Below are 21,980 nucleotides of genomic sequence, written 5' to 3' on the forward strand. Positions count from 1 at the left end.
AGTGGTATTAAACCACTGTGTGCTGGGTGGGTTTTTACCATAGTGTACAAGTATGCACAGTATACTTGCATATTATGGCACACCTACTATACAGGTGTGTCCTTCTCCAGCTCTGTGCAACACAAGCTTCGTGTCCCATCACCATCTCTGCTACTTCTGGGTTTCCAGGCATTCCCTTTAGTCACTGGGCGCCCATTGATGATGTAAATCATGTGCAAAGGAGTTACATCATTCCCAGCACCCGAGTTGAGAATGTACACTGCAAACTTCATGCACCATATAGTGTACTAACGGAAAGTGAATTTTTTATTTTATTTTTTTGACAGAAGAAAGTGCGCGTCTCTTCTGTCAAAAATACATACCTCTTTTTTTTTTTTTTCTCTAGAGTTTACCTCCACTTTAATAGCAATGGCAGTTGGGTGAAGCCAGAAGTTTGATGGAGTATGGATGAGATGATCTTTGTCAGCAGATGGGTGATGCAGCCTCCTTGCATCAAATCAAAACTTAAGTATCAGTTACAAATAGTCTGACCCTTTAAAAGTTGCATATGGTGACCAACCATCAAGAAGTAATGTACAAGAAGTAAAAAAAGGACACAGCAAATAATTAAAAAAAACACTTAATCCTTTGTAAATAACATCAAAAAAGTGCATTTGTGGCAATCCTATGCAGAGGAAACCATTCATAAAACTAATTTGAGACATTCACAAGCCAGCCAATCAAACTATACAGAAGGAGAGCATCACATTCAAGGTTGTCAAATGGTTTCCAGGGAATGTAGAAGATTGTCGAATCAGTGAATGGAATTACATGCATCAAATATGGCTTTGCTAGACTAAGGCATAGCAATTTGCAGGGCACTCAAAGCAGAATGAGTAATGTTATGATGCTTCGAAAAAAGGAATGTCAATTTCTGGTTTCAAATACTGTAGTTATGTACAGTGAAAGTTAAACTAAATAACCTGTATATCATTAAGTACGGTATTTATTGCTAAGGAAAACGGAACAGTTTTCTTTGCTCACAATGCATTTGTCCAAAGGTGTTTTGCAGGTCATTAATATAAACAGTGTCTGCTTCTCAAAAACCCCCTCAAACATAAGTGAGAAACGTATTCCTGTACGGAGTCTTCGAAAATAACCTTGTATTCAGATATAAGGCTCCATGCACACTGGACGTTAAAATAACGTTATAAACACGCCAGTAGCTTTGCAGTGTCTTTCAGTGTTTAATGTTTTTGCAATAGCGTTTATTAGCTTTTTTTTTTTTTCCTTCAATGGATCAAAAACGTTAAAAACCACTGGTGAGCCATGTTTTTGAGCGTTTATCGACATTCATCGGTGTTTATGAGCATTTGGTGTTTTTTGTGGTCAGAAAAACGACTCCTGAACGCGATTTTATGGCGTTCAGAAAACAGCCCATAAACTCCACTGCTGATAAACATCCGAAAACCTGCATGTGTGCATGGACACATAGGATAACAGAGGGGAGTTTATGGGCTGTTAAAAAAAAAAACTCCCAAAAACGGCAGTTTATGAGCTTCAGTGTGCATGGAGCCTAAAAAAGTGATAGTAGAGCACCGTTATAACTGAACATCAGGTTATTATGAAATATGACATTAAACAAGCTTCTTCATCAAGGCAAACAGCAATATTCACTAACCCACTGCAATCAATCAAAATGCATTTTTCACTAATCTAACTCCAGGCAAGTGAAATGTGATTGGTGGCTAGTGGTCAGCACTTCCCTTTTTATTAGTCTGCATGTGTTAGCTGGAATGGGGTCATGCATAAGAGGGAGCCCACATGCAAGCAGTCTCGAACAATGGTCCAACCTCTCACAGTGGAAAAAAAATATTTGCTATAGGAGCAATCAATGCAGCATTACCCATTAATGTGGCAGAACAAATCTCAGGAGCTAGAAAGCCAACAAGAAAATACTGCTTGTGCCATAACTTTGACTGGCTTTTGGCAACTTATGCAGGCCATGCATGGTCGATTTTTTTTTTTAGAAAATGGGAAATTTAGTGCGTTTTGTAATCCGATGGTGCCACCATTGATTTTGAAATTCAATCAACCAAGCCTTTAATTTCACCTCAAGTTGCTACTCAAAAGAAAAATTTTGTAGCCGGGAATCTTTTTTTTTTTTTTTTTTCTCAGGTCACAGCTCATGCGCATTTCTTTTTCCATTATATTTCTAGCATGGTTATTCCATCATTGATTAGAAATTTGTTTGTTTTTCCAAAAATTCCAACATTCCCAATCACTCAAATTCGATGGCCACACAAAAATCAGTCAATGCTGCGGCCCACTAATGGTGCAAAATTTGAACGAAAATTCTTTCGGAATTCAACTCATGTATGGCTTAAAGTATGTCAATTTAAAAACACACCTGCTGATTGCAGGGCAGGACTGATTGGCTCCTGTCTTCTATACAGTATTTGTGCAGCACTTCTTATGTGCATTTTCTGTGGCTGTATGTGCACAGTAAGCAGCACTGCTTTATGTTTTATGCACATGGCCGTACAGCATGCAGAGCCTGCATACTAATATTCCCAGCATTAGCTGCCACCACATATAACTGCCCATTAAGATTAGGAGGCGGCCATATCACACTATCTGCATTTGAAGCAAATGTCAGTGCACATACATCTGCATTTGAAGCAAATGTCAGTGTACATACTAGTGCTTTACTCACCTCTCTGCAAATGACCATATACAGTCACCTCCTCTATCGCATCACAATGGGCTACTGTATGTGAAAGCAGTGATTCTCCCAGGAATGTCAGTATACTGGCTTTGTGCACTGTACAGCCCTGTGTACGAGGCCTTAAAAGATAAGTATGTTTTTTTTTTCCAAGAATCATACTTAACTAGGTGGATGCAGCAACGCTCCAATGCTGCATCTGTCCCCCGCTGGCTCTAAGACTGATAACCGAGAGATCAAACAACGCTGATCAGTAACCACTGTCTGCTCTGACCCCTTCCCGCATTCACTGGAGTGCTGGACTCTGGAGGGGGCAAGAGCGGCTGGCTCAGGCTCTTAGCAACTCGCTGAGAGGCTGAGCCAGGTGCTGGTCCAGGGTTGTGGGTGGATCCCAACCATGTTGTTGCAACCTTTTCCCAGCCTGGACCTGCGCTGAGATGTCAGCCGACAGCAGGCTTTAGCCCGCTGTCTGCTGAAAACGGGTCACAGGAGTGCAGAACGAACTGCACTCCCGTGATCCACAGGAAAAGCACAGCCAAACAAGCTTTGGCTGTACTTCTCTTTTAAGTACATTTAGCAGCCCCAAATGGAAAATACACTTTGCTTGGGACCTGCAGATGCCTTACACTTCATCTTACGACAAATATATAATCTTTCACAACTGATTTCTGCCTTATAAATAATTATTAGTATTCAGGAAGCACATATAAAGAGTAAACTGTAAGAAAACTAGAATACCATTTTAAGCAAGCATTTCTACTTTAAGTGCATTATCAGTAAAACTTGCTTAACATTTTCTTTGCATATTTACATTATCAATTACACCAACTCACACGCCAGACCATGCTCCCATTGGTGACTAGCACCAAAAAAAAAAAAAAAAATGCAGGAGACACGTGCCAAAAATTAAATACATTTCAGAATTTCTAACTCTGAGCAATCATTTGTATTATAGATCTGCTAAAAAAGGTAGCTGAAAAGGTGGGACTGCTGCATTGCACGAGACCATTAGGATAAAAGCAAGGCCTAGAAAGAGGTCATACGGACTCTACCAGAGCCAGTGATAAGGTTTCCAAGTCCTCTGTGTACTTGAACCTGAACTGGGCCATATTCTACCCGCTCCCCATCCACGGTAAGGATTCCCTTTGTTGTGAGAGGCTCTAAGCGGAACGCTCGAACGGGAACATGAACAACGTATGGACATTCCATTCCAACATGTGTCCCTTTTTCCATTGCCAAAAAAAGTCGAACAAGGGCTGTCCGAGAGATTCCAGCCTTTACAAAGAATAGGTGAACCAGTCCATCATCAAAGTAGGAAAATGGTGCTGTGAATAAGTCGGCCCCAAGGTGAGTCTGATAGATACCCAGCACAAGAACAAAGTCTCCTTCCACAGTAACCCAGGATTTGGGTAAAGGTTGCCCCAAAGGAGGCAAAAGATCATCCTTGGGTCCGTTTACCTGGTGGTGCGTAGGAAGCTCCACATCATTTGGCAGCACATGGTCATGCTCAGACAGGTCATCAGGCACTGAGTCAAACGTGAACTGGGAGGTGTGCAATGCTGTTGGAGAGCCAGGAGAAGGTGAAGTCTCAAAGCTTGGTAGCTCATTGGTGTCAAGTGCAGCAGAGCTTCTCTCATACATAATATTACGCTCCTCACAGAGACCCATATCTGAAATAGTACGGTGCAGCTGGGAACGCTGTATTGGAGCAAGGCTTCCATTGGGAGATAGGGTGATACTCCTGCAAATGGGACGGTGAGCATCCAATACAGGCAGATAAGAAAGGCGGCCTCTGTAAGTACGCAAGGAAGCAACTCTTACCATGGTCCCAAAAGTGAAACGAGCAGAGCCCATGTGTCTGTACTTTTCACTTTCTATGTCCACATCAGAGATGAAGCCCCAAGCCACACTCAGAAAAGAAAAAGAGCGAGTACCAGAGCAGGTTGTGACAGACACGAGGTCCATAGGCATAACAGTACCATGGCACAGCAGCAAGATACAGTTAAGTAGCAGCTCTGACCCCATTGCCTGCTCAAACCTAAAAGAAAAAAAGAAAGAAAACAAAAATCACACATCATGTCAAACTAAAAGATCTTCAGCTAGAAAAACATTTTATATTAATGCTTGAAACATTAATTGTAATTAATTTTGTAGTTCCAGTACCAAAACCAAAACATTAAAGAAAACATACCTGTGCAGACATGCTTGAATTAACAATAAAGATGAAGATTAGGCAATGGTACCCACTTTTCTGAGAACCCACAGCTGCAAGGTGTCACGGCTCAAGCAAAAACATGTTGTGGTGGGTGTGATCTGCAGCATGCAAATTCCTAGATTTATATAGTTGGCACTGAAGATATAGTTGAATGCACCCAACAACGCACTGTGCCTTTCAATGAAGTGGGGCCCTGAACTGTGTTGTGGGATGAGCAGTATAAGTCAAAGCTTCTAGGATTCATCTAATAAATTCTTTCTAGTACTTCTCTGAAGTGACAAGGCAATTTAGAGGTTTTTTGATTTGGGTTTGTCAAAGCCCTACAGTGCAAAACAACTCAGTTGCAAACAAAGTTGACCAGTTTTCTAAGCCTGTCAAAACTGCACATATATTAGACCACAGGGTTCTATTGTTATCTTTAATATCCAAGTTTCTAAAAAAAAAAAAAAAGATAGCTGTCCCTACACACAGGTCTGGGCTGCAAAAACAAACCCATGTACAGAAGTGCTAAAGAAAAAATAAACTGATACAAGCCAGAAGTAAAGCTACAAATAAAGCAAAAGCTAAAAGCATTGTTTTAGCTCACCTTGTGTTAGCCAAAGTTTCTCAGTAGCTATCAGTGTAAGCCCTAATGGTTGGCCCCTTGTATATGCCTTAACCCTCTAACTAGTTCACCCCTTTGGAGGTTTCCGATACGTCCAAAGAGTGTACAGGTAAAAAAAAGCTCACAGGCTTTAAAGTGATTGTAAAGTCTTTTTTTTTTTTATATTACAAACATGATATACTTCTTACCTGCTCTTTGCAATGGTTTTGCAAAGAGTAGCCCTGATTCTCCTCTTCTAAGGTTCCCTTCAGGTGCTCCTAGCTCTTCCTCTTCTAGGTGTGCCACCATAGGAAAGCCACTCAATCCCAAGCCACACTGCCTGCATCCATAGACAAAGACAGCCCCCCTCACTTGTCACAAGGATTTGACTAACAGCAGCGGGTGCCAATTGCTTCCACTACCTCAGCAAAGTCTGTAAGAGCCACCACAGATGGGCACAGCGATGGATCGAGTGAGGGCTCAGTTAAGTATAGTATAAGGGGGAGTGAAGAGGCACTACTGTTACCTAAAACATTTCTTACCTTAATGCAGGGAATCCACCCCACAGGCCAAGGTTTTAGTTTTTGTGCACCTCACATCAGGTTATAGTTTTAGATGCAAGTAGTTTTCACATATCAGTCCTACTATAATTTTTGGCTTTGTGAACCTCGAGTTGAGCAGTTTTGTTTTCAGTGGCTAAACTGATTAAGTCTTGTGATATCTGAAGGCTGTGTTTTTAGTGACATTTAGCAAATAGCATGTCAAATGGCTGTCTATTCCTGCAGCACACCTTCAGTTTAAGTCCACTGTATATTTTTTGCTCCTGCAGTTTATCCATTCTTGTCATATGCTGCTAGGAGCCCATTCTTAGGGGGCAAGTGCATCTATAATTCAGACAGTCACTATGCTGCAGATGAACGGATAGCTGACTCATGTTGCTTTAAAAACTGACATGTCAATGTGCTAATTGACAAATCTCGTTTACAGATATCACATGCTGTTAATTGGCAACCAATCCCTTATGACTCACTATTGCACCGTTGTTCGCAATTGTGGTTTAGTCACTTCAAAGTTAAAGATTAAATAACTGTACAATAAAACAATGGGACTATGCTACATTTTATAGAGTTTATAAAGTTTCACAAGAACGCAACACATTACACTGTAATGAGGTATCAGAACAAAAAGGGGGGGGGGGGGGAGGGGTACAAGAGAAACCATTTAGGAGGTATCAGAGACCAGTGTATTAAAGAGAGAACAGCATATAATTGGCATCCGAGCAGTAGAATTATAAGCATGTCATCTGAAGCAATGTTTGCAGGAGTGTCACAATTTGGAAGCAAGTCAGGTGCAGTGGAGGATACAAAAGGGGTGGTTGGTCTCTTTATTACCTGTATGTAGAAGAGAATAAGGCTTCACGTACATGGGACGTTTTTACAACCTCTCTTGAACGATTTAACTTGACAGATCGTAACCCACGTTTAAAATGTCCTTTTTGCCGCATTTACATGCCGCGTTTTCGTTTAGAAGCATTTCTAAGAAAAAAACATTTTTTTTTTTTTTTTTTTTAAATGGGCAAAAACGAAAAATGCCTATAAACAAAAACGCAGCTAAACGCAGGTTACCGCGCTTGGCGTCTGAAACTTCGGCGTCTGAACTCATTTTTTTGCCTTAAAAAAAAGGCCTATAAACGCAACTGTCTAAAAACGACAGTAAACGAACCTGTGTACATGTCCCCATAAGATAACATTGAATGAGTGCAGGGGCAGTTGAAAAAAGTGTTGAACTGCCTCTGAACGTCCGTTTAGCAGCAGCAGTGTACATGGGGCATTAGAGAAGTGAGGTTGACAAAGAATAGTTTAGGTGAAGGTAGAAAAAGGGGTAAGAAGTAATGTGTAGAAAGGGGGGAAAAAAAAAAAAGGAGGTGGAGGTGGAGGTGGAGGTGGAGGTGGAGGTGGAGGTGGAGGAGGAGGAGGAGGGGGAATGTGAACTAGTGGTGTTCAAAATGGGAAAACATTGGGGTACTTCATTATAAGCATAAAACATGACTGTGTATTGGACTTGGTAGAAGGGTTGACAGTTAAAGTGCCCGTTAAGTCACTTTCATTAGTAACTAGAATCCCCTCTGTTATAGCAGGTTAAATCACTCAATGCCTTTTTTTTTTTAAATGATGCGGCGCAATACCTTATTTTGCAGTGCCACTGTCAATCAGCTAATGTCCTGGCATTCTCCTGCCCTGAGGACTAAAGAGGGAGGGGCTGAGGTTCCCTATGATGTCACTGGGAGGAGAGCCTCAGGCAGTCACGTGACCGCTCAGTGGCGGTTTTGCATAATGTTATTGCACCGCATCAGTTTTAAAATAGAAAGGCACTAAGCAATTTAACCTGATATAACAGAGGGGATTCTAGTTAGTAGAGAAAGTTATTTTTCATTGTATGGCAGCAGCAGGAGAGGGGCGGGGAGGACACGGCTCACACACACGCTGATAGGCAGGAAGGGGAGGGGGGAGAGGAGAGTGGGAGAGGACAGAGGCGAGACAGGAGGGCTGCGGATGACGGAGGCACGTAAACTGACCACGGTGTCAGGGCTCAGCAGCCATAATACACCGTGGTCAGTTTACAGGGGGGAGGGTATAGCCAGGCGGGATCAGCTAGGTTTTTTAGGTGACTGAAAGGGCCAAATGACACTGCACAAGCAGTGTGCTGTATAACATGCTTTCAAAAAACAGAATCAGCTTTTTTTTTTTAGGGTTACAAACACTTTAAAGTTAGTGCTTTCGATTTTGTTTCATTGAGTCCAGAGATGTCTGAAAGCATATTGAATAGATTAGGTAAGGTAATGTGAGGGAAGTAAATATTCAGGAGACTGTTAAGCGAACACAATCTTATGGTGTGCATCTGCGATTTCTAGGTCCTGGATTGCAACACTGAGTGGTTTCATGGCTAAGATAAAAATAAATGGCTATAAGAGGCATCCCTGTCTGGTTCCTCAAAAGCATGGGAAAGGATCCAGTACTGAACTCTGCTTATTCTATTACGACTAACAGAGAATCTTGAGCTAGGCAAAGAGCAAATATTGCAAAAATTGTGCATCATAGAACTGGACACGTCGAGGGAAAGTAACATTGTTTCATAGGGTTCTGCAGGAAGCGAAGTGGATGAGCTGTATCATGGGAAGGAGTCATAAGAAAGCACAGAGCTGGGATAGTAAGGATTTAAGTTCAGATAATATTTCAATCGTGCCAGTCACTGGAACCCCACATTTCAGTCAGACTTGTGACACCACCTATTGCAACTGGCTAACAGAACAGTTACTCCCCTCATTAAATCATGGAAGTATATGGGAAAAGTGGGGTGAGAAGGAAGTGCCACATCTACTATATGGCAATGTGTTACCATCTAATAAGTGGATGTGTGAAGGAAAGAAGTCTTAGGTAAAAGGTAGGTGGGGTCAGGAGAGATTTATTAGGACATAAAAGGCCAGAGTTGTACCACAAACGATCTGGTAATGTTAGTATTGCGAGCCACAGAGGAAGTACCGTTGTGCCCCCAGTGCAAAGCCAAGGTGTAGGTTAGGTGCACATTGCTGGTGGTTGCAAAGGGAGTGTGCAGGCGATTGTCAGGGCTCTCAAAACATAGCATAGGTTTCAGGTTAGCATAAACCCCAAATCTAATGTTGAGATGTTGCCCCTGAGCTCTTAAACAGCCATCCCAAAGTGATGATAATACTTGACAGTATATCATCATAGTGAGCAGCAAAAAGTCAAAATGAGCAAGGTAAAAGCATGAATTAGCAGGTGTGTAGAGGGCACAAGGCAAGTGTCAGTCCATAAGAGTTCACAAGCAGTTTGTGTCAGGAGTACATAGCCAGGGATAGAGAAGTAAAATACAGTTAATGAAAATTGCAGCTTCTGGCGTGATGTAGGACGTAGTTGGGGTGATTTACAAGCTTGTGTTTGGAATAATAAAGCAGGGATGTGCATCCTAAAGGTTAGAGTGCAAGTAAGCGTGTAGTTCCACGTGTACTTCCAAGCTAACTGTTCTTTAAGGTTGGCAGATATTGGTCGAAGGTCGGCCGATTCAACAGAAACCGTCAGACATTCGGCCAGTGTGTACAGCAGCCGTGTCGAGCGGGGATGCTGGAAAACCAGCAGCCGGTCAACATCTGATCAGCACTCGCAGCCAAACAGCTCAAGTTCCACACCATTATAAGGATACTTGTTTGTTCCTAATCCACTATAATCTTGTGATTGTGGATCATGTGGTTACTTTCCTGTCTTTTCACTGGATGTTAGAGATCATAGCAGAAGTTCAGTGTAAGAAATACACAGGAGAAAATGCATATTGACAAGGGGAGTCTACTGAAATCACGACTTAACCCACTGAGCTCCAGACAACAGACCCACCCACACAATGTGCAGTTTTTCGGGCCTCATAACAGAGGGGAGACATTTGACAGGTAAAGATACATGCGGGAGGCATGTATATCCTTATAGATAACCCCTATGGCAGTAGTTTAGAAAGGATGACATTGGGTTTACATCCACTTTAACATAAACATAGGTGGAAAAAAAAAAAAAAAAGAGGTTTTAGGTGTTTTCAGTTTGATGGTTAGTACGATAGATACCAGAATGTAAGTTTACCTTAAGACTACAACAACCAAAATACAGTATCTCACAAATTCAGTACACCCCTCACATTTTTGTAAATATTTTATTATATCTTTTCATGTGACAACACTGAAGAAATTACACTTTGTCACAATGTAAAGTAGTGAGTGTACAGCTTGTATAACAGTGTAAATTTGCTGTCCCCTCAAAATAACTCAACACACAGCCATTAATGTGTAAACCGCTGGCAACAAAAGTGAGTAGACCCCTAAGTAAAAATGTCCAAATAGTGCCCAAAGTGTCAGAGTGTCAATATTTTGTGTGGCCACCATTATTTTCCAGCTCTGCTTTAACCCTCTTGGGCATGGACGTCACCAGAGCTTCACAGGCTGCCACTGGAGTCCTCTTCCATTCCTCCTTGACGACATCATGGAGCTGGTGGATGTTGGAGACCTTGCGCTCCTCCACCTTCCGTTTGAGGATGCCCCACAGATGCTCAATACGGTTTACATGCTTGGCCAGTCCATCACCTCTACCCTCACCTTCTTTAGCAAGGCAGTGGTCGTCTTGGAGGTGTGTTTGGGGCCGTTATGTTGGAACACTGCCCTGTGGTCCAGTTTTCGAAGGGAGGAGCTTATGCTCTGCTTCAGTATGTCACAATACATGTTGGCATTCATGGTTCCCTCAATGAACTGTAGCTCCCCAGTGCCGGCAGCACTTATGCAGCCCCAGACCATGACACTCCCAGAACCATGCTTGACTTCAGCAAACTGTTTGTGGGCATTCTTGTGCATTATCTTTAGAAGAGACTTCGTTCTGGGGCGACAGCCATGCAGACCAATTTGATGCAGTGTGCAGCGTATGGTCTGAGCGCTGACAGGCTGACAGGCTAACCCCCCCCCCCCCCCCCCCCCCCCACCCCTTCAACCTCTGCAGCAATGCTTGCAGCACTCGTACGTCTATTTCCCAAAGACAACCTCTGGATAGGACTAGAGATGTGAAGGCCCGGGAAAAAAAAAAAACGGAAAAATTCAGAAAAAAAAACTTTGAGTAGCTGCAGAAGCAGAGATGGATACTGACAATTTCAGCTCAGAAAATGATTCTGATTAAATGTCCATTGAAACTTAGTCCCACTCTTTTCTTAACACTTCCCCCATCTTCAATTCTTTTTATGAGAATGGGGTTTTTATTTTTATTTAATACTGTGGAGAGGAAATATGAAAAATTGTTACTTTTGGTTTTGAAAATTGTTTTGTGGAGGCTTTTTGGCTGTTCCACATAAACTAGTAAGCAGTTCAGGAGATTGTTGCTCCCTTTGTTACAAATAAATATTATAAAAAGGTAAATTCTGTTTGTGATAATTGTTTGGCTACACTACATTTTTAATATGCTAGTTGTGATCATTTTATGCCAAGTCAAATTGTCCATAGTCATATTTTATGTTCCTAAAGTAACAGAATGACTTTCAATCTTGAAAAGACAAAAAATTTCCGGAAATTTGACATCTCTAGATCGGACGCTGAGCACGTGCACTCAACTTCTTTGGTCAACCATGGCAAGGCCTGTTCTGAGTGTTCTGAGTGGAACCCGTCCTGTTAAACTGCTATGGTCTTGGCCACCGTGCTGCAGCTCAGTTTCAGGGTCTTGGCAATCTTCTTATAGCCTAGGCCATCTTTATGTAGAGCAACAATTCTTTTTTTTTTAGGATCCTCAGAGTACTTTGCCATGTTGAACTTCCAGTGACCAGTAAGAGAGTGAGAGCGATAACACCAAATTTAACACACCTGCTCCTCATTCAAACCTGAGACCTTGTAACACCAACGAGTCACATGACACTGGGGAGAGAAAATGGCTAATTGGGCACAATTTGGACATTTTCACTTAGAAGTGTGCTCACTTTTGTTGCCAGTAGTTTAGACATTAATGGCTGTGTGTTAAGTTATTTTGGGGGGACAGCATATTTACACTGTTATACAAGCTGTACACTCACTACTTTACATTGTAGCAAAGTGTCATTTCTTCAGTGTTGTCACATGAAAAGATATAAAATATTTACAAAAATGTGAGGGGTGTACTCACTTTTGTGAGATACTGTATGTTCTATGTTGATAGTAAGGATACATCATTCAGATATGCCCAAGATATAGTTGATTCTAAACATCTCCTCATCATTAAGATGTTTAGGGGTGTGTGTCAAACTGAAGGGACGCCCAAGTTCTTTTTGCATATGCCTCAAGACCATATTTACAGTTGCTCTGCACATTTTAGGTCTAACAATGCTTGGCCTACTAATATGGCTGGAGAACACTGGTGTTTTCTGGAATCTTTTTTAATTTAGGGTTTTGCAATAAAACATACAATAATGCATCTGTCTTGCAAACATTTTTGCTAAAGATATTTGTGAAAAAGTAAAGTATTCCCGCTACATATGACATACATATGTTCTTAATAAGGGATCAGATCATTGTGATATGCATGTACATTGTATTATGTTTGGAGTGACTGGGAGGTTCATGCAGCAAATGAAGTCTCTGCTTGTATGCAGTATACATAAAAAAAGTCTCAGAAAATCTGGAGAACTGATCCAAAAAGGTAGAGATATTCATACATTTCTCCAATATCGCATGCCTGGACCACTACTTATCCAACTCATGCATTTAATTATTTCTTTCCTTTAGTGAATTGACTAACACTGTTTTAATGTGGTATTTACCATTATCGCATGCAATATTTGGGGAAAATGTGTCACGTGACTGATTAGCGCATTCAATATGCTTTTATAAATGGAGCCGTGTGTGTGTTTTTTTTTTATTGTGCAAATAAAAAAAAGAAGTCACACTCTCTTTGTCTTTATACACAGGGTATGCTCTCCAACACAGCCTCCGAGTTACATTCTTGATGCTTATTCCATTACTAAGCTCAGAAATGTGACTCCTGTGTGAACCAGCTCAATATCTCTGGTGCAAGTGGTTTTCTTACCCTGCATTGTAGTTAATAGCTCCAGCCAAGGCATTTCCTGAGCCACAAGGCAAAATTCCAATAGGCATCTTTATTGCATCTTCCCAATCAGAGCGTTCCATCAAGCCATTAATAACCTGAGTAGAATATACAATGACATTAGCGAGGAAATTAGAACAGCTCCCGCACACTTGCTGGAGTCTACTTCAATCTAAATCTATTTAGTATGCTGTATTAAGTTTGCAGGTTAAGGTTTCACTATTTCAAACACTATAAAATCAAAAACTAAACTAGGCATTGAAAAAAAACATGGAGTTCATTAATCCAGGCAGTCAGAGCTCAACTTCACCATATAACTTCCTAAACACATTATCGGTCTTAGTACTCCTAGAAACAAAAAATACTTAAAAAAAAAAAAAAAAAAAAAAAAACACAAAAATGTCATATAAAACAAAGGTTTCCCAAACAGTGACATCAACCCGACTAATTATAAATAAAAATTTTTTTTTTACATACACATATTAAAAAGGTGTATTTAGACCCCTTTCACACTGGGGTGGTTATCAGGCGCTTTAGCGCTAGAAATAGCCTCTGCTACGCGCTTGAAAACCGCCTCTCATTCATTCCAGTGTGTCTTTTGACACTGGGGCAGTGCACTTGCGGGATGGGAAAAAAAGTCCTGCAAGCAGCATCTTTGGGGCAGGTTGGGAGTGCTGTATACAGCGCTCCCAAAAATGCCCTGCCTATTGCCATTAATGGGCAGTGCTTTCAAAGCGCCGGAAAAGCGGGCAAAAAGCTTTGCTTACACAGCAGTAAAGCGCCGCTAAAACGAGCTGCACTTTACCACTAATGGCCGGTGCTTTCAGTGTGAAAGCAGCATAAGTCCCCTTTCACACTGAGGCACTTTGCAGGCACTATAGCGCTAAAAATAACGCCAGCAAAGCGTCTAAAGCGACTCTCCTGTCACTATACACTGCTCCTAAAGCGCCCCTGCCCATTGAAATCAATGGGCAGAAACGCCGAAATGCTGGCAAAGCGCCACTGCAGCGGTGCTTTGTGGGTGCTTTTAACCCTTTTTCGGCCGCTATCGGGGGTTAAAAGTGCCCAGCTAGTGGCCGAAAAGCGACGCAAAGACAACGGTAATGCGCCACTAAAAATAGCGGCGCTTTACCGCCGATACCCGGCGCTGCTCAGTGTGAAAGTGCCCTTAGAGTGTTGATATTTAAAGCCCACGTGCCATGGTGTACTTGTAAGGTGGTAAACAACAAGAGGGGGCATTTAGTAAACACTGAATTTTTATAAAAAGAAGTAAGTGCTTTAACAGGACACTAAATATTTTTTCTGCAAAAATAATCCACACACACACACACACTCTACTTAAAATGCAACTTTAGTCAGAAAATTAGGTCCCAATAGATCACTTCAGGCTGGCCCCTTTTACAGGTAAAGCTATGTAAAATTAAAAAAAAGTGCCTACACTGTTTAAAATCCAGTAATGCACGGTCTCACTCTGCTCATGCTCAGTTGCTCTTTATTCTCAGCACTGTGCCTAAAAGTAAAGCCACTAGAGGACAATCAGCTGACAGCTTTACGATTTACTGTTACTGAAGAAGGAAAAAAACAACAGGAATGACACAGACTGTGTGGTGGGAACACAGATAAGGGAGGGAGAAAAGAAAAAACAGGAGCGGAGACAGAATAAACTCTGCTGCCAAGGAGACACACAAGAGTTAAAGTTACAAGGATAGTGTCTGATCTCCCTCATATTCTCTCCTTTCTCCCTCACCTGCAGCCTGTGAACTTCAGCACTGCAAAAGCAGTGTACACACAATCCGAATTCTGGCCAGTTCACCAGGAAGCAGCTTCTGTCAAGCGGCGAATGAGTCCTCCTGTCAGAACTAGCATTGCTTAGTTGATACAGCAAACTCTGTTTTTTTTCGTTCAGCCCGTTGGGTTAACCACTTCAGCCCCGGAAGATTCTACCCCCTTCCTGAACAGAGCACTTTTTGCAATTCAGCACTGCGTCGCTTTAACTGACAATTGCGTGGCCGTGCGACGCTGTACCTAAGCAAAATTGACGTCCTTTTTTTCCCCACAAAGAGAGCTTTTTTTTGGTGGTATTTGATCGCCTCTGCGGATTTTATTTTTTGCACTATAAATAAAAAAGAGCGACAATTTTGAAAAAAAACGCATTATTTTTTACTTTTTGCTATAATAAATATCCCCCAAAGAGATATAAAAAAACTTTTTTTCCTCAGTTTAGGCCGATATGTATTCTTCTACATATTTTTGGTTAAACAAAAATGCAATAAGTGTATATTGATTGGTTTGCGCAAAAGTTATAGCGTCTACAAAATGTCATAGTTTTATGGCATTTTTATTATTCATTTTTTTTACTGGTAATGGCGGTGATCTGCGATTTTTATCAGAAACTGCGACATTATGGCGGGCACGTTGGACAATTTTGACACATTTTTGGGACCATTGGCATTAATACAGCGGTCAGTGCAATAAAAATGCATTGATTATTGTAAAAATGTCACTGGCAGTGAAGGGGTTAACCACTAAGGGGTGGTGAAGGGGTTAATGTGTTCCCTAGTGTGTGTTCTAACTGCAGGGGGGTGGACAGTGTAGGGGAAGAGATAGATCGCTGTTCATACTCTGTATGAACAGACAATCTGTCACTTCTCCCGTCAGAGAACCGGGATCTGTGTGTTTATGCCCCGAGCAATTGCGGGAGCCCGGAAGTGATTGCGACCGCCGGGCACTCCCATCAGCTCCGTGGGAGCCCCTAGTGGACAAAATAGGAGCCAACGTAACATGATGGCGTTTCGCGCAGCCAAGCCATGCTGCCGCAGTACAACTGCGGCGGCTGGTCGGCAAGCGGTTAAACAAAATAGAAACTTTTGTGTGTGTGTATCCAGCCTAAAGCTTCTGTCAGCCTTCCGCTCTAAAACGGAGCCAAGTCATACAGTCAAGGCTATAAATGTACACATTTTAACTTAAAGAGGTTGTAAACCACCCTGCAGTATTTGTACCTATAGGTAAGCCTAGAATAAGGCTTACCTATAGGTACTGTAAATATCTCCTAAACATACACCGTTTAGGAGAAATTTACTGTATACTGATGATGTCATCAGCACATGCGCTCTGAAGGAACGACCGTCTGTGCCGTTTCCTCAGGAGTGCCTGCCGTGATTGGCGGCTCCCGCACGCATGTGCAGGAGTGACGTCACGCGGCTCTGGCCAGTCACAGAGATGGAGTCCGCGTCCCCTGAAGGAAGATGGCTAAAGATGGATGTGGCCTGCAGTGGGGACCATGCGTGCTTCAATTGCAGTTAAGTATCACATAATGTGCTAGTATGTGAAAAATACTAGCACATTATGCATTTACTTTGCAGGGAAGGGGGAAACATTTTTTCCCTCTGCAGAGTTTACTTCCTCTTTAAGAAGGTAACAGTTTTTGAGACCAAGGAGAAGGGGTGAGTTTCCAATAATGAAGTAACTAATCTGGGCTTAAACAAAATGGCAGCCTCCAGCAAGAGACAACAGGAGCAATGCTGGAGGCAATTTACAGCACACACTAATTTTGGTAGCATAATTGTTAATGTGGAATGTATGTGACCAAATTATGGGGAAAGTTCCACTTTAACCACTGTTTCACCCTCTTACTATCCAAGACATGTTTTAGTTTTAAGTGCTGTCACACTTTGAATCACAATTTGTCATGCAACACTGTACCAAATAAATTTTGAATCTTTTTTTTAGGCAGATAGAGCTATCTTTTTGTGCCATTTAATCTTTTTTTTTTCTTGTAAATAAAATGTGCTTATTCTTTCTTCATAGATTTAGGCCAGCTGTATTTAGCTACATTTCCTTGGTGAAAAAAGGGTATATTATTTAGTCTGTGTGAACAAAAGAATCTACAAACTTAGATAGATAGATAGATAGATAGATAGATAGATAGATAGATAGATAGATAGATAGATAGATAGATAGATAGATAGATAGATAGATAGATAGATAGATAGATAGATAGATAGATAGATAGATATGTATCCGTCCTGATGTACAAACTGACTCTCATTTTCACAAAGTTGTCAATTGAACAAGTTATTTCTGATACACAGCAAAGGCATACTTACAATTACACCCCAAAACACATTTTGCTACTCCTCCTGAGTATGGGAATACCACATCACAACCTAGAAACATAGAGGGGTCCAAAATCCAAGAAGCAACTTGGGCTTTCTGGGGGCAAATTACACGTCTAATTTCTTGACTACCTATCATATTTATTGTCCCTAAAGAGCCAGCACAGGAGAAACACCCAAACATCCAAAAGTATTTTCTGAAAGGCATAGTGAAAGGTGTAGCCTAGCTACATAGAGGGGTCCAAAATCCAAGGAGCACCTTCATGCAAACAAAAGGCATCAGAACAGTTGTAGAATAAAACTTGGGTATGAACAACAAGCAAGCAACAGTTTGTACAGAACTTTTAAATTACATATCATTGTTTTTTTGAGCCACATTAAGACTAAGTTCTACAAAGTCAAAATATCCCATTTCTCTTGCACCACCACCTGCACTGAAATCCTTTTAAGTTGTACATACAAGGATCTATTATCATGCAAAACAATATTTTGGAAACCTCCTCAGCTAATACCGCGTTTCCCCGAAAATAAGCCCTACCCCGAAAGTAAGACCTAGCGCGATTATCAGGGTGGGCTGCAATATAAGCCCTACCCTGAAAATAAGCCCTATCAAAGTTCACTAAAGAACCTGTAATCCATTACTGTATACTGGTGCAGTGTCTCCGTTTATTACTACAATATTTTACAGCCACCGGAGATCCTCTTCTCTCATCCCGGCTGATGTCTGCAGCCTCTTCCTCTTCATAGAGCGAGCTGACATCAGCGAAATCTCGGGTCTTCTCTCTCCTCCTTTACTCCCCACTAACGTCAGCTGGATCTCGGCTCTTCACTCTCATCCTCTCCTCCCCACTGATGTCTGCGGCCCGTCCCTCTGCAGTACTCGGAGTGGGCTGACGTCAGCGGGGACCTCAGAGAAGAAGAGCAGATCACGTGAATGCCCAGGGGAGCTGTAAAGTTATTTTTATGGTATAAAACTGTGGACACACTAATGTACCGGTATAATATTTATATTAAAAGTATTTGAAAAGGATTTTAAGCAAGATGGATTTCTTTAAATGGTTAAACTGACTCCTGATCTGACAGTGGGAGGGGGTGACAAACTTTTAATTTTTTATTGATTTATTCATGATTGATTTTTAGAACATGGAGAGGGGTAAATGTCACAGCACAAGCACTATGCTATCTATCATGCTTTGAAGGAACCGATTTTTTTTTTTTTTTTTTTTTTTTAGGGTTACAACCACTTTAATACCGTAATTAAATAAGACATCCCCTAAAAGTAAGCCCTAGTGTGTTTTTTGCAGCCAAAATTAATATAAGACCCGGTCTTATTTTCGATGAAACACGGTGTAAATGCTGCCACTAACTTGCAACTATACCTTCCTGGAACAGGAGACGTGTATGTATGAGAGCCATGCCACTGCACATAGGGTTCTTCTAATCACCTTCTCTATGGTCTTTAATGACTCACCATAATAAATTCTGGTCATCATCAGATGACCAAATCTGTTGTATACGGGATACCCACACCTGAGACATAAAGTCAGGCAGGCGACTTACCTGTGCAGGAGTAACTTCAGTCCACAAAAGACAAAAAATAAATAAAATGGGTAAGGACTACCAAAAAAAAAACACACTATTAAATAGAAGCTGAACTGGGTATTTCTCATAAGAGATGGTCACCAACCTATTAGATTGATCGTGTCAAGGTAACTGTCCTGGAGCAAGCAAACAGCCTGTGATTCAGGACTTCTGATCTGGTTACTTGTTCTGAGTCAGTGAAGGATATTACTGAAGCAAGAGGATCAGCATGACAGCCAGGAATTTTGAATATCAGAAGCACACAAATGACAGTCCACAGAAGAGATTTAATTTTAATCAAGAAAAGCCATATAAATAAAAACATATACAACAGGCTCTCCAGTCCTGGTAAGTGTTAAAAACTAATTTTAAATAATAAAGGAAAGTGCTGGGAAGAGTTTCTTTTACTGTCTAAACTACAGTAAAATAAAATAAAACAGAAAATATTCACAATACTTCCACACATGCTGTTCCCACACAACAGCAAATCTACATGTACAATGTAGGATTTTTCCTGCCCTATCTGGTACAGCGTGGGAATCGCTCTCTAATCTGCCTTCAATGTGAAAGAAGCTTTTCATTGCGGTGGTAATATTAGAACAACAGTAAAGTAACAGCCTGCCAATGAAATAGTAGGCAAAGTCTACAGACATTTCGAATAATACTAACATAAGAGGGGACAATACCATTCGTTCTAACATTAAAAGATATACAGCATCACAGTCGAGATCCATCTATCTTTCTTTTCTATGGGACCCTCCAGGCAACCTTGCCTTTTAAAAGAAAAGCACTACCATCTCTAAAACAGCGAGTACAAGCAGCCTGCAGTCACTAGGATTTTTAAAAACAAAAAAAAAAAAAAAGGATGTTACTTACTTGCAACTGACAACATTGGCTTCTGTGGGCTTATCAACTTTAAATATATTTTAAAGTTTATAAATATTCAAAGCAAACTCCCCCATTCATCCATGTCTCTGTGCTTTATTTTGCTGAGAAATCACTTTGAAAAACACCCCCCTAGCATTTCTGGCCGTGACCATCTTGAGTAAGGGCAGATGATTCCTGTAGAATTTACTTCCTGGAGACCCCTTAGAGTGCCCTTAGATCAAACATGCATTCGGTAGGGCATGCTTAGCCAAGAAAACCCCACCTACTCTCCTCCCCTCCTGAAGACTCCCGGGATGTAGGACATCATCTGCCTAGGCAAGAAACCAGGAAGTAACTGAAATGTAAAAAATAAAAAAAAAAAGTTTAATTGCTTGCCGACCACATAACTTAGTTCTACGGCGACAGAGCGGCTCTTCTACGCTGGATCACGTACCTAGTACGTAATCCGGCACTTCTGGGAAGGGGGTGTGCGCGCCACAGCTGTGCTGTGATTTGACACAGAACAAGCCCATCATTGGGTGCTGGCCAATAGATGTCCGCCAGCACCCGCTAATTGACGAGGAGAGACACAAAAACTGAGCACTGCCTATGTAAACAAGACAGATATTTGTTCTGACAGGGAATGTGATGGATTTTGTGTACCTGCAAAAGCAGGGAAAAAAAAAAACAGGACTTCCCTTAGTAGAAGCAGCACACTGTACATAAAAACATTGGTTAGGCACACATTTAACCCTCTGATCGCTCTAGATGTTTAATCCCTTCCCAGTCAATGTCATTAGTACAGTAACCATGCATATTTTTAGCACGGATCACTGTATTAGTGTCACTGGTTTCCACAAAGTGTTAGTCCCACTATTAGTCGCTAATCGCCCCCAATACTAATACAAAAATAAATAAATAAAAAATCCCAATATATATATATATATATATATATATATATATATATATATATATATATATACACACACACCATAGTTTGTAGCTAATGCGCTAATTAAAAAAGATGCAAGTGTGTACATATGATATGTCAATACTATGTTTAATTTTTGTACAGAATTTATTCATTTGTAATCTCTCAATTTATGAAGTGAGCCTGTTTCTTTTACCCTTCTGTTTGTCTTGAAGAAGCAGATCAGCGAAACGCGTTGATGCACAGGGGTTCACTCACTCAGTATCATGTAATAGTATTGGTGTAAAAATTGTGGCTTATATTGGCCACTCACTGCATCTGGATGCCTACGTTTTTAACTGAATACTTGTTCTCTATGTGTTTCCTTTTATATTTTGTCTATTAATAAAAAGATTTTATCAAAAGGATGCGTCCCATTTTGCCTTTAAAGTCCCGCTCAATGTTTTCTTTTCTGTTTTAAGTCATATTCACGGAGGTGGCATGGAAGTAGGGGGGGGGGGGGTGACAAATTTTATTTAGGTACAGCATTACATGACCGCGCAACTGTCAGTTAAAATAACAGTGCAGTATTGCAAAAAATGTCCTGGTCATGAAGGTGGGTAAAATCTTCTGGAGGTCAAGTGGTTATCCACTTCAGACCCAGAAGGTTTAATCCCCTTCATGACCAGGCTATTTTTTGTGATACGGCACTGTGTTATTTTAACTGACAATTGCACACTCCTGCGACGCTGTACCCAAATAAAATGGATGTCAATTTTTCCCCCCACAAATAGAGCTTTCTTTTGGTGGTATTTGATCACCTCTGCTGGTTTTATTTATTTATTTATTATTAAAAAATATAATATAATATTTTTATTTATTTTTTTTACTTTCTGCTAGAATACATATCCAATAAAAAAAAAAAATTTGAAAAAAAAAATTTCTTCATTAATTTAGACCAATATGTATTCTGCTATATATTTTTTTTTTTTTTTTACAAAAAATAAGTGTATATTGATTGGTTTGCGCAAAAGTTGTAGCATCTACAAACGATGGGATATTTTTATGTTATTTTTTTTTTTTTTTTTTACTGCTAAAAATATGCACTGTTACTGTACTGACACTGGCAGGGAAGGGGTTAACTCCAGGGGGTGATCAAAGGGTTAAGTGTATCCCTAGGGAGTGCTTACTAACTGTGTGAGGATTGCTCAGACTGGGAGAACACAGATCTCTATGTTCTCCCCTGTCAGAACGGTGATCTGCCTTGTTTACATCAGGGAAACGATTGCGTGTGGCTGGCAGACATCATGTCCGCCGGACCCGCTGATTGGCTCCCCCTCTGTCCAATCAGCGTGCACCCCCCAGAGGCTACTGCACAAAGCGACGTACAGGTACGTC

General features: G+C 41.0%; 1 protein-coding gene across 1 annotated transcript in view; it reads right to left on the reverse strand.

Annotated features, from left to right (window-relative positions):
• Positions 1–603: 603 nt before the first annotated feature.
• Positions 604–21,980, reverse strand: part of SPHK2 (sphingosine kinase 2) — a 68,870-nt gene continuing 47,493 nt past the window's right edge. The window contains exons 5-6 of the mRNA XM_073602698.1: positions 13,092–13,207; positions 604–4,742 (exon numbers count right to left, since the gene is read on the reverse strand). Of these exons, the coding sequence (XP_073458799.1) occupies positions 3,731–4,742; positions 13,092–13,207 (1,128 nt within the window). The 3' untranslated portion in view covers positions 604–3,730. The remainder of the gene's footprint in view (positions 4,743–13,091; positions 13,208–21,980) is intronic.

This window comes from Aquarana catesbeiana, linkage group LG10 (genome assembly GCF_042186555.1).
Source record: "Aquarana catesbeiana isolate 2022-GZ linkage group LG10, ASM4218655v1, whole genome shotgun sequence".
Classification (NCBI taxonomy): domain Eukaryota; kingdom Metazoa; phylum Chordata; class Amphibia; order Anura; family Ranidae; genus Aquarana; species Aquarana catesbeiana.